This window comes from Cariama cristata, unplaced genomic scaffold (assembly GCF_000690535.1).
Source record: "Cariama cristata isolate BGI_N322 unplaced genomic scaffold, ASM69053v1 scaffold7942, whole genome shotgun sequence".
Classification (NCBI taxonomy): domain Eukaryota; kingdom Metazoa; phylum Chordata; class Aves; order Cariamiformes; family Cariamidae; genus Cariama; species Cariama cristata.
In genome coordinates this window covers 4,439-16,702 of record NW_009603179.1, presented here as the reverse complement: position 1 = coordinate 16,702, position 12,264 = coordinate 4,439, and the positions used below count along the sequence as shown (strand labels likewise).

The 12,264-nt window shown below is 39.2% G+C and overlaps 1 protein-coding gene across 1 annotated transcript; it reads right to left on the bottom strand.

Moving 5' to 3' along the window:
* Window positions 1–4,559: 4,559 nt before the first annotated feature.
* On the bottom strand, window positions 4,560–7,586 carry LOC104157652 (A-kinase anchor protein 4-like). Its single transcript, XM_009695070.1, is given in 10 exon segments — window positions 4,560–4,715; window positions 5,606–5,658; window positions 5,661–5,725; window positions 5,794–5,970; window positions 6,483–6,718; window positions 6,759–6,814; window positions 6,817–6,909; window positions 6,912–7,103; window positions 7,249–7,390; window positions 7,500–7,586. Coding segments are annotated over 10 exon segments (1,257 nt in total).
* Between the last annotated feature and the right edge of the window lie 4,678 nt (window positions 7,587–12,264).

Genomic DNA, 12,264 nt, shown 5'->3' with positions numbered 1-12,264 from the left:
CTACAACCACTGCCAAATACAACTGAGATTTCTTAGAATCTGCTCTCACTGTGTCTTTTGTGTAAAATGTTTCCTAAGATGTCTTCGCGTGGCTATTAGCTATTGTAGTTGCTGTGCTGTTAAACTTTTTAAAATGGCAAGTCAAAGCGTTTCCTTGAGATCTCTTCTGAAATCCTCTTTTGTTATGGACCACTTTCAAGCTAAACCTGGAAAACAAACAAACAAAAAAGTAATAACGAGACTGTTAATGAACGGGTAATATTCCTTTCTTTCATCCTCAATAAAAATTACTCAGAAGCATATCTTTAAGGGGGCATGGATTTCAGATCAACCTGAAAGAAGACAAGGGAATGAAAACTGGTTAAGATGAAGGATCAAAGTGGTGATTATTCAACCATCGCAAGTCTTTCCCCTGAAATTTAAACTCAACATTGTGACACTTTTTCTATTGGTAAGGCTGGTTAATAGAATAGGACAGAACACTTTGCCTAGAGAAATCATGGAATTTTTAATTTTGGAGACTTTTAAGCAGACACCAGGCAAATGTTTGCTAGGAACAATTTAGGTAGTGCTGATGCTATGGTGGAGCAGGGGAATAGACCAGGAAACCTCTTCAGGTCTCCCGTAAATTTATCTTTGATTCTGTGCCTACAAACAGAAAGGAGTGTTAGCCAAGAACATGCTAAACTTGCGAAAGTGTGCAGTAATGTTTTAAATCCATTTATATACAAACTAAAGTTTAAGAAAATATACATATGAGATGACGAACTGCACATGAAAGATGACAGAGAAATAACACACAGGCATTTGAAATGTGGGCCGAAAATAAAGCAGGATTCAACTCGGAAAATACATGCTAACATACTTGGGGAAATATAATCTGAAATAATATCCTCAGTGGGAAAGCAAAACCTGGAAATCATTTATGTTACAAAGGAGTCTTCTGGCTGATTGAGGACAGCGAATTAGATAGATGTGTTTAAAGCACCACTGTAATGGATGGAGCTCAGCTGGGACTTTCAAATTCAGGTTTGCTGCTGCTGCAACTGAGGCACACAAATAAATCCCCCAGCACTCACAGTAACAGTCTACCAGCTGATTTATACCTCCATTGAAAAATCAGCTGGAAGTGTTTAGAAATTCATGCTATTTTACAATGCAAAATTAAACTTACCACCATCTATGGATACGGCTTGATGACGATCTGGCTATATGCTGTTTTCCAACAGAGCGAGTAAGGCAACAGGCACCATTCCACCCCTCCCCAATTTATGTGTAGTAAGGCACGCTGAGCAAAGTCTTGATTCACTGACATCAGTAAAGATTAAAATTCCTCTTACTGGCTTCTATGGATACAGAATTGTACCAATACTGGATATTCAAAATTTCTGAGATTAGCTGGAAGAAAAAGTTAGGCAAGTAGGTGGGGAAGAATTCAGGTGATGAGATAAATCATAGAAAGCAGCATGAAGAACTGGTAAAAAAATCCACAAATGCAGACATTGACAATCTCTTAGTTTTTAAATTCTTGCAAATGATTAGACATATTCTCTTTTACCTGCCTTGGCTACCAGTTGTGTTCCCTACCTGTCTGTTCACAAGGAGATCTAAAGCCATTGAGGAAAATTCTGTTTCCACCTGATAAGAGCAATCGATTCAAACTCCAGACCCTTGCTTATGCAAGAAACTTTAAACTGTGGATAGATAGAGATGAAAGAAATACTATGCCACATCAGTGTACCGTTGGCAGCACCTTTTTACCAAGTTATAGAGAAAAACAACATACTAATTTCATAGACTTTTATTTCCTTAGAGTCCAGGAGCAATAATTTTGTTTTAGATGTTTTCTTTAACACAAAGTTTTCCATTCTGTCAGTGGCACACTCGACAGCTCCAGCTATAAGCACAAGCCCAAGCACAGTACAACTTCATGAAAAGACCTTACATCAGCTGATGGCAGCAATAAGAAAGTCTGTGTTTGCTCTGTGTGAGATCTATGGACTCCCATAGTGAACCTATTTGCACTTACATGCAGGAGTTAGATGTCCCGTTACCAGATATAAAAATTAGCTTGGTTCCCTTTGCCTCCAGTACTCGCTTTGTGATGTTCCCACAGGCTCTTGACAGCTCTTACTTGTCCATTTCGAAGGAAACCGAAAGTAATGTTTCCAAAAGAACTAACCTACAGTCTGAGAAGTCTGTCTTCTAGCTCAGTTAAGATGATAGCCACCGAGTAAACCAATCCTTCCACTTCACCCTGCTCTTGATATTATTTCTCCATCCAAAGCAAGCTCTAATTAGACCTCCCTGTTTTAACTACAGCATGCACCGAAATGAGATCATCGCTATACTGTGGCAAATGAGGTTGATCTGTGTGGTCCTCCAGCTGTGCAGAGTGCTTTTCTCCATGAAACTTTTCCTGTTCACTGTGAAAGGAATTTTGTTATCTGACACTTTTTCTTTCTATCACTGTATCTTACGAACACATGGAAAGGGTCTGATGTTGGGCTTCACCAGAGTAAGCATAGAGAAGCTGTGTTGGACAAAATAATTTACTGAGTTAATTGTGCGGGATCCTCTCTGAGGGCTTTTAGTGGTGGAAAATACAGCATGACTACTGGCATGAGCCATGCTGGTTTCTTGCTGAGAAATACTGAATTGGCAAAATCTGCCCATGCAGGGAGCTGAGCCATCTGAGAAGGTGCAGCCTGGGTCACCCAAGACTCATGCTGTCTGCCCACTATGGTCCTAGTTCTGTCGCAGGATCCCTTTAGGGTGCAGAAGACGGTCAGTTTGTTTACTGAACTCAACAGAGTCATTCCAGATTTAATGCTAGTGCAAACATGATCAAACCTGGGCAAAAATGCATTCAAGAGGCTGCAAGGAACAGAAATGTGCAAGTTCTCAATTCACTGACCTTCTTTGTATCCTTAATGTATATCTACTGGCTAAGTAAGTACTAGTAAAGTAACGCAAATGACTGGCCAGGAACAGCTACGAAGTACACAGTTATGAATCCTAATGAAGGGTGGTGATTACTTACTGGTATTTATTTTACCTCTGCTATTTTAGTTATGCCTTCTAGTACATTTCTAAATAAATTCCCTTCTTGCTTTAATATTTAAAGATCCCTTGCACAAGTAGACATCATGTCATATGTCGATTCACATGAAATATTGTAACCCACATGGATATATCTAATTATTCAAAAAATGACATCTTGTAGCCCATTATCAATTTTCTTCTCATAAATTTGCTCCATTATTTCAACATTTTTCTGCTAAAGTAGTTTCTTGGACTAGATTTACTGTTCAAGGAGCAATCTTATGGGGGTGTGCAACTGAGGACTATGGTACCCTTGTACTTTGTTAAGTCAGGCCTTAACATATTTCCTTATACATTCTCTGCCTCTGTATAACAGTGCATTGAAAACACATCTCACTTGATCTTCACTGTCACTCCTTGGGACTCTTTTCGTGCTGTTGTGTGGTTTTCCTGGCTTCTGCCTTCCACTGTGTATTTGTATTTCAGTTTTTTTTACAGCTGCCTTGCGTTTTTCTAAATTCTGTCTTTCCTGATATTATAAATTATATTATAAATATTATATTATTCTGTCTTTCCTGATACTGTATGTGATCTCTCCTTATGTTATATTTTTTTCCGGGTCATATTCTATGCCCTCAGTGGTAATTTTATTATTGGCATTATCTAAAAATTTTAATAATATACTATTTTCTGCATTTTCCACATTATATAAAATCACTCTTAACCTCCAGTCCCTAAATTTGTGTCACAACATGCTCTCCCTAGATCTCTGTGATTTTTCTCATGTCACTGTGCAGACTTCTAAAGAACAGATTACGCATTACAGAAAAAAAAAAACTTGGTTGTTTAGACACCAGTCTCAAACTCGCAAATGCTTTCAAGTGGATAAAAAGTGAAGTATGAGGAATGCTGAAACTGTAGCACTCGCTGGGAGACAAGGACTGGCCAGAGTTCATGACTGACAGGCTGGTTTGCTGCAAACCCCAAGTCGTTCCAGAGAGCAAGGAGCTTGCCTTTCCTTGGATGCTCCCACTTTCTCATTTATCCATGGGAAGTTATCTAATAAACAGAAGGAGAATCAAGCTGTATCACATTCAATGTGTACAGAGGAGAAACAAACCCGGTAATGACTCAGTATCTCCTTGGCTTGACTTCAAGCACAGTGAAAACTTGAGGCAAAGTTCTGCCTGAAGAAAGGTACTTGGGAAGGATAGCCACTCGGTGGAGGCAGCCAAGAAAAGCGTGCAAAATTTTCTTCAAGGAGGCAGGTAAACAGCAGTTTTTGTGGTCAACATATTTTCAGACAGATTTCCCCAGTTATTTTGCATGCTTTTGTAATTCATACAGTTGCCAAGCAGGAGTAGTACAACTAATATGAGCTCCTACAAGTCACTGGTGTATAAATGAGTCTGAGATGATGGAGCTCTGCTAAGTGCTCGGCTGACATCAGCAGGTTGTGCTTTGCTGGCCCAGTATCATGCTGTTGGTGAGGACATGACAGGCAATGGCCCTGCTCACGAGTTATTAAGCAGCCAGTTCAAGACTGGAAACTGAACAGAGTTGCCTACAGCCCCGCCAGACTGCCTTGCCTTCTTTTATTTCAGTATTGCTTGTGCAATTTCTCCTACGTTGTATCGCTTCTCCACTGCTACCGATGATAGTTTCTGAAGCTGCAGAAAACCAGAGACACAACAGAAGTGTGTTATGCACCAGAAGTGATATACCAGATGTACTGATAATGTCAATTGTTTTAAAGGGGAACTGAAGAGACTGTGCATGTGCACATGGCTGGGTGTGTCAGTGAGCACGATGAAGCAGATGATTCTCAGCCCTCTACTTCCATCCTGATGCTGGAGACTTACATCTTCCATGGCTGCATTCTGTAAGAGGCTGTCAAATGATTACAAGAGGTAAAAAGCTGCTGTCTGCTAGGTAAAGGGGAGAAGACTCCAAACACAACTCAGACTGCTCTTCATTGTCCAAGTTGAAAGAAATATAATAGATACAAAGTGAAAAGTAATTTGGGATTCTGAATTGTTTGGATACTTAGAATCCACAGCAATTCAGTAACATGGGTAAAAATGTTTGTGAACAACTCATAATGTTTATAATGCAAATATTTCTTTATTAAATGGCATTGCCATTAGAACATTTCTGAATGTAAACATCTTAATTTACATAACAATATCTTATTTATAATAATAAATGTTGAAAGCAAACGTATTTGTTCCCTTTAAAATCAGAGTCACTGAAATTGTGAGCAATATAGCATATAAGATAACTTTGCACCATCTTTGTGCTGAGATAAAGGTACATCTTTTTCTGTACGTCCTTGTTAGTTTACTATTTTGTAACAAGACAATAGATCAGGAGTAGCTCACATTGCTACTCAGGGCACTAGCTTAAAAAGAGAAATGTCTAGAAAAGATTTTCTCGAGAAAAAAGATTTTTGTTCCCCATAAGTCAGCAAGGTTGGGGAACCAACCATATAACTAAGTCCAATTGCATTCTAATTCCTGCCTTGCTTATTCATGAACTCATTGCCATCCCAGAAGCAGACCACAGGCACATCTGCCTGAGAGGCAATCACCCACTGCAAGAGGGCTCAGAGCTGTTACACATGTTTTCAGAAGGATTCTGATTCACCACTACCACCCTGTGTCCTGATACAGCACCTTTACTGGATCCAGCCATGGAGTCAGCAGTTCCCATGCCCTTAGAGCATACTCATCCTCTCTGCTCCCTCACTCTGCCAGAAGTGACTCAGGGTTGCTGTATTTAACTATCATACGACACAGCTTTAGTGCTGTATCCACCAGGCTGCCAATAAATTGTGCGCTGATGCTGTCTTCTCTGCTCAGATCGAGTTGATCAGTAAGCATTTTAGCCAGTCCAGATATCCAGATATCCAGGATTGTTTGGTGTCTGAAAGGCCAATATGACCCTTAGTGTTTTTGCCAGTATTTTGTCTTGTTTCATCAACAATTGGATTTCCAGGCTAACCTTCTACTTTGCAAACCATGTCGTCGTGTCGTGTCCTGTCCCTGTCCCCCCTCCCCCCCTTCTACTATTGTTTAGTAACTTCCAGGTTAGCATTAATGTATCACTGGACACGTCATTTTCAGGCTTCTGCCTTTCAGCATTTGACCTCTGTGAATCTGGTTCTTCAGCTTCTTTTGATGGATCCTGACATCTTTCTGAAAGTGTTTGGAAGGCAGGATCATGGCACTCCTGTAACAACAACCCAAAGGCAATGGGACCTGCTTTGCTAGCATTGCCACTTTCTGTCGCTCTCTTGTTGGCATTCTTCTGCTAGATTAGATGACAATCTGTAGGCAATAATGCAATCACAATCAAGCCCATAAATCTGGTAACATTTTGGCTATATCCCAAATTTCTGAACTCCAGGGCATGTTCTTTGGTGATCTTGTTTCAGCTCCCTTCTTGGTTGTGATTTTGAGCATTGGATGTATCGGTTTTGGTTTTCATGCCAGAGGGTAAACCCTTGCTTAATGATGTGGTTACCCACTGCATCTGCACAGGTCATTTCTTTTTTGTTTGGCAATGTTTCAGTCCTTGTTGCTGCAGACTTCAATTCTGAGCCTTTGCATCTGTTTTTGAACCTGTCTACACAGAGGCATATGCTGGGCGTTATCTCCTCCAGGTTTTTGCACTATCAAGGTAGAACAAAAATGATTCAATGTCGCTTGTACAATTTCTGCAGCCTTACGACTGCCTAGGATGAACAGAATCAGCTTCACTGAAGAAGAAAATCTGAATTAGTCAAGAGCTTGCCTGATATATCATGTAAGTTTTTCATACAGGAGTCTGAAACCATGGCCTTAGAGTGTTTCAGTAACAAGTTTTCAGCACAATACAAGCTATATTTGAGTCATTTGCCTGACCTTCTACAGTCTTCATAACTGAGACCACCATGACTGAAACCTCATTATTGCCACAAATTAGTATCTCTTTGCTTAAATTATTTGCAAATTCATCTTGGCCAAAACATTTCTGTGATGGCATTTTTCCTTCTCCTGTTGTCCTACCCTTCTCTTCTGGAAAAGCTCATTTCTATTGGAAGATTGGTTTATTTCTTTACAAAAACTGTCTTCCTGGAAGGCAGACTCTCTTCATATTTAGTTTCTTTCATATTGACATGAGTAATTTTTGCTGGTGGATTATTTTTATCTTTATTTGTACCCAGTTCAACAGATTTATGGCTAGTCTTTCCAAGAACAGCAGAACATGGGTCAGGGCCATCTGACTTTTCATTATTCTCTGTATTTGCCATTGCAATGACAAGGTTAGAGAGTCTGTCAGCAGAAAAGGAAACATCTTCTAACTCTCACTTGCCTTCAAGTAGTGGCCTCACCCTCTGCACCCTTTGGCTTCTTTGGATTTGGAGTGGTTTTCATCTTCAAGTGAAAATCTGGTGGCATCCACACTAATACATTCGCCGTAGACACTGAATCCTCCTGGTGATCTACTGCACTGTTGGAAGCTCTGCCCCTCAGCACATGGTTGTCTTGAATTTCCATCGCCCTTGTGCTTTTCGGCACATCATCAATGCTGAATGCACACTTTTCAGGGTGTTTTTGAAACCAGCTCAAGGTTTTGAGTGGATCAGACTCCAGAATCAGTCTCAGGAATAAAACAAAATGGAAATGCATAACGATTCGTTATCCACACCTTTGTCCCTTGGCATAAAGGCTTTTTCCATGTCAAGAAGTTGCGTGTGAGTACCAGGTGAAATTCTGATTGGTCTTGGCAAGTACAGAAGAATCAGTATGTATACTGATCTCAGCGGTACGTTGTCAATGGTAGCAACTAGCTCCACCAGTGGCATAAACTATGTGAACATTAATATGAAAAAAGTTTAGGTGGTTTTGCCATCATGCCACTAAAGCTTATCTTATTTTTTTCTGTTGAGGGCTACTGTTGCTTCATAAGTGATGGTTACTGCTATCTGGGCTCTGCTGCAGTCTCATTAGTGAGGACATCTCTAATTTCAGGTTAGATTAAAACCATAGACTAAATCACTGCTCCTCTGTGTTTTTGGTTTTTACAATCAGTGTACAGTCAGCCAGTTACTCCACCTGTGTATCTTTCCACAGAATGAAGGAGACACACATTTAAAAAGGAGTGACAAGAGAAGCCCAGAACAGCGAGGGGATTTATGGTCAGGTATCTTGGAATATTTTGCATTTTCTAGGGACTTGAGACAACTAGTCCTTTTGCCTAGCATTGCTCCTGAGTCAGCATCTGCAGCCAGATTATATGAAAAATCGTGTATGTGTCAGTATAAACAGCACAGTGAAGACTGGGAAAAATGTGGGGACACAGCATGTGGGTATGTCGTATGTCCACTCCTTCTTCCATTTCATCAGACAGCACTAATTCTAGGGGCAGAATTTCCTGGGCTCGTCCCCTCTGAATGCCTAAAAATGGCTTTGGCATAAGAAGGCTTTGCATCTGGAGAATATCTTCTACACTTAGTACTGATGCAAGCGTAAGTTTGTGGTAGACTTCAACATTGTAGGCATAGCTACAGGTATACTCATCAAGATAGGCATGAGCTTATTTATGTGTTTGTAGCTCAGTTAGGTAACAACAGAATGGCAGGGACTTGATTTAGCCTGCTAGAATTCAGGATAAGCCATTTTACCAGTGGCTCTCTCATCCACACAGTATTTCCACAGCCACAGCAGAAATATGAGGCAGCTTACAACTGTGCCACTCCTTATCATCCAAAAGCTTCATTTTTTTCAGACTGGCGTTAAACAATATTTGGGTCCTTCTGAAGGCCTATTTCCACTAGCTAGAACAGTCAGTGTGTTTGGCATCCACTTCAGCAGCCAGCTGCGTCTTCTCAGCTAGGTACCTTCCACGCTGTGGCTGTGCCACAAATGAATACCTTCCTCCTTATGTTTTTGTAATAGAGTATGGATTTGTATGCCTACTTGCTGTTTCAATGTTGTAGATTTTTTATTTACCCTGGCATGCACCAGTGGACATAGGATAAAAAATTGCAGTCCTTCACTATGTTCCATTTTATTTTCTCATCTTTCCTCTTTTAGTGACTCCTTTGAACAGAGTGATCTCCTTTCTCCTACCTTCCTCAGGCTACCTCCTTTCAAACTCCATCACCTTTTCTGTCATTTGTGAAAGGTGTATATATATTGCAAGCCATAATACCAGAGATTATCATAAAGGTTGGGTGGAAAAAAAAATTATTTGTCCATGGCATCCTCTTCTTCTTTCTACCTCTTTTTCCTCTCACCTGTTTTTTCTTCTTTAATTACTACTTAGAAATGGGATTTTCCAGTTGCTCTGTGTTTAGTTTCTCTCCAAAGCCATTGCAAACAATCCACAACACAGAGTTTTGCCATTTTTTTCCCATCAATCTTTGTACAAGTATCTGGAATTTAAACGAACCCTAAATGTTCTCTTAAACTCAGGGTATGCGGCTGCATGAATTTGAAGAGACAGAAAACTAGTACAGTGTCAAAGAATGTTCAATCAAAATTTTGAGTATCTGATCGCTACACAGAGAACACAGACTGAACTATACATGCTTCTAGGAATACTCCCCATTGACATCCAAGTCCTCATATACAGGAAATGAACCTTTATAGTTCCTCTAAGAAACCAGAGCACCTTTGCTGAGCAGTCTGAAAGAGCTAGTCTAGACTTACCCAGGTCTAACTTCAACTCAAAATTACTTGGTTTAGATTTACACACTAAATCTGAATTCAAATACTCCTGGCTTGTGCCAAGGAAAACGTTATTAAGCACCGAGGAACATGGTCTGAAAAAGTATGCAATGGTTTACTTTGGCTGATAAGAAAACATGTATCTATCAGATGAGGAATTCTAAGTCTCAGTTCTCTGCATGTGCTTACCCAATTTACAGTACAAGAAACTGAAGAATTTTGCTTTCCCTTATTTAGACAACAAATTCCTTACTGCAAAGCAGCAGCAACTACCGTATGTAAGCAACAGGGCCATTCCTACATTCAAGGGATGGCAGCCCTAGAATTAACCAGTGAGAAGAATCCAAAGTTGTGTTGCACACGTACAAACATTTGCTATTTGGTAGCAGAAAATGTTCCTTTTATTAGCAAATTTAACGAGGAAAAATTGTAACTTTCTTTAAAATACTTAACCAGACACAATTCTCCTTTTTGTTTTCTTGGGTGCTTTTTCTACATGCAGATGCATATACAAAACAATTAAAAGAAACTGTCCAATTCTGTTCTGTCTTACCTCCAAGAATATAATGATCCACTTCACAGAGCTCTCTGGCTCTGCAGCCAGTCAATATTATCAGATATCAATGAGTAAAAAAAAAAAATAAATTCAAGACAGGCATGGATATGAAAAGAAGTGTTTGCAGTATGTAGTGAATTATGGAAATACGAGGTTTTCGGTTTTTCACTGGAGAAAAGTCAGCATTTGGTAGCTTTATATTTTATTAGCATTTATGGATAGACTCACACACTGAAAGTGGGATTTTTCAGAGAAAACAAAGGTCTTCCAAAAAGCTCTGTCTGAATGAAAATACAAGTATCGAAAATAAAAGAAGGATTTGTAGGCTGAGCTTGCAATTTTTTAAATTCATGCAAGCGAGTATATTACACACGCATTTCAAAAGGAGTAGAAAGTTGTAATTTAATGCCTTAGCTCCAGAAAATGCCTCTTGCTTCTTCTGGAGATGAGCTGTACTTAAATTAAGTTTTTGAGATAACTTACCTTTTTGTTCCTGCAACAGGATGAAAGATTGTGATTTTCATCAGCATTTCCAATAAAAACTCCTGTAGGCAGCCACATATAATTAGAGTCTAAAATGGACAAAAATGGTTTTTAAGATATCTTCGTGAATGGCAACACTGGCACTCTACTGCTAATTTTTATCTTTACTAGGAGTGTCACAATGCATTTGAGAAAACCATAAATCAAATGCAGCATTATTAGTAGTATTTGGAAAATCTCGTTAGATGCTGAAATAGATAACTGGGGACTGTGAAAAAGAGAAAGGCAGCAAAACAAGAACCTATCAAATTCTCTCTCGTTCTCACTTGGTAAAAAGTGGCAGCTTAGCTGTAGATAATCTTCTGGCTTTAATTGGACTCTCATTTAGTAACCATGGGTATGAATTTGCTGAAGCAAAGTACTCCAGAAGTCTAGCCTTGTGCACACTGAGGCATTTGTCTACCTTTCCAGATGCGTAAGCAGTAGCTCTGATACCTGTTGTTTGAAAATCAATTTTTGCAGAGAGAGCACCCACTTTGTCAAATATTATGATAGTCTCTTTTTGTAGCATGCATAAATCAGATGCCAACTGCCTTTCATGCTAAATAAAATACTTTTGCCCCAATATCCTATGTTCATCTTTCTCCAAAGGAATGTTCTGAGTGGTTTTTTTTTCCATTTTCTATATAAACTACCCTGTAACAATTACAATTGTGGCAAAGTATAAATCAAAATACAATTAACTGAGCAGACATTATATCAGTAGTGTCATTCACACTGTTGAGAAAGAGCTTGGCTCCAAAGCTTTAAACGCTCCAGGTCCCTCAAAGTTTTATGCAGATGGTTAATTTTACAATTTTGAAGATTTTCTGTTGATTTCAGTGAGCCTGTCCATGAATGGTACTTCAGTAATGTTCAGGTTTGAAAGAGAATGTTATCGCTGTCTTACCCTACTGCACTTAATGAAATCTTGTTTTTTTTAAAATATCACAAAATGCCAAAGAAATTCTAGTGTGCAGCACTACTGCTGCAGAATTTGGATTAATTTTGCTACAACAGCTTGGTTATCGATATAGTGAAATAGGAGAAGGTTGCCAAACGTATAGTTGTTCTTTTTTCCATGGATGTTTTTGATTTATTTAATGTTACAAAACCCACCTGATGTTAGTAAGAGCAGCCAGGAGGGGAGTTTGAATTCTCTATTAAGTATTTTGTGCCTTTGACATATATTTTGATTGCTTTTTCAATCACACCATCTTCTCATCCAAATTCCTACTTTATTTGAGTGTTCCATGTTGCTAGAGGTGGGACAAAATGCTTACAACTTGGATTACAAAATCAAGATATGGAAATCTCAAGAACAGATATGGTACCTGTAATTCTTTTTCTTAATTTTACTTTGGAAAGAACTAATTTTCAAGTTGACTGTGCCTCTTCAAATTAGGAAAAAACCCAGCTGAACTC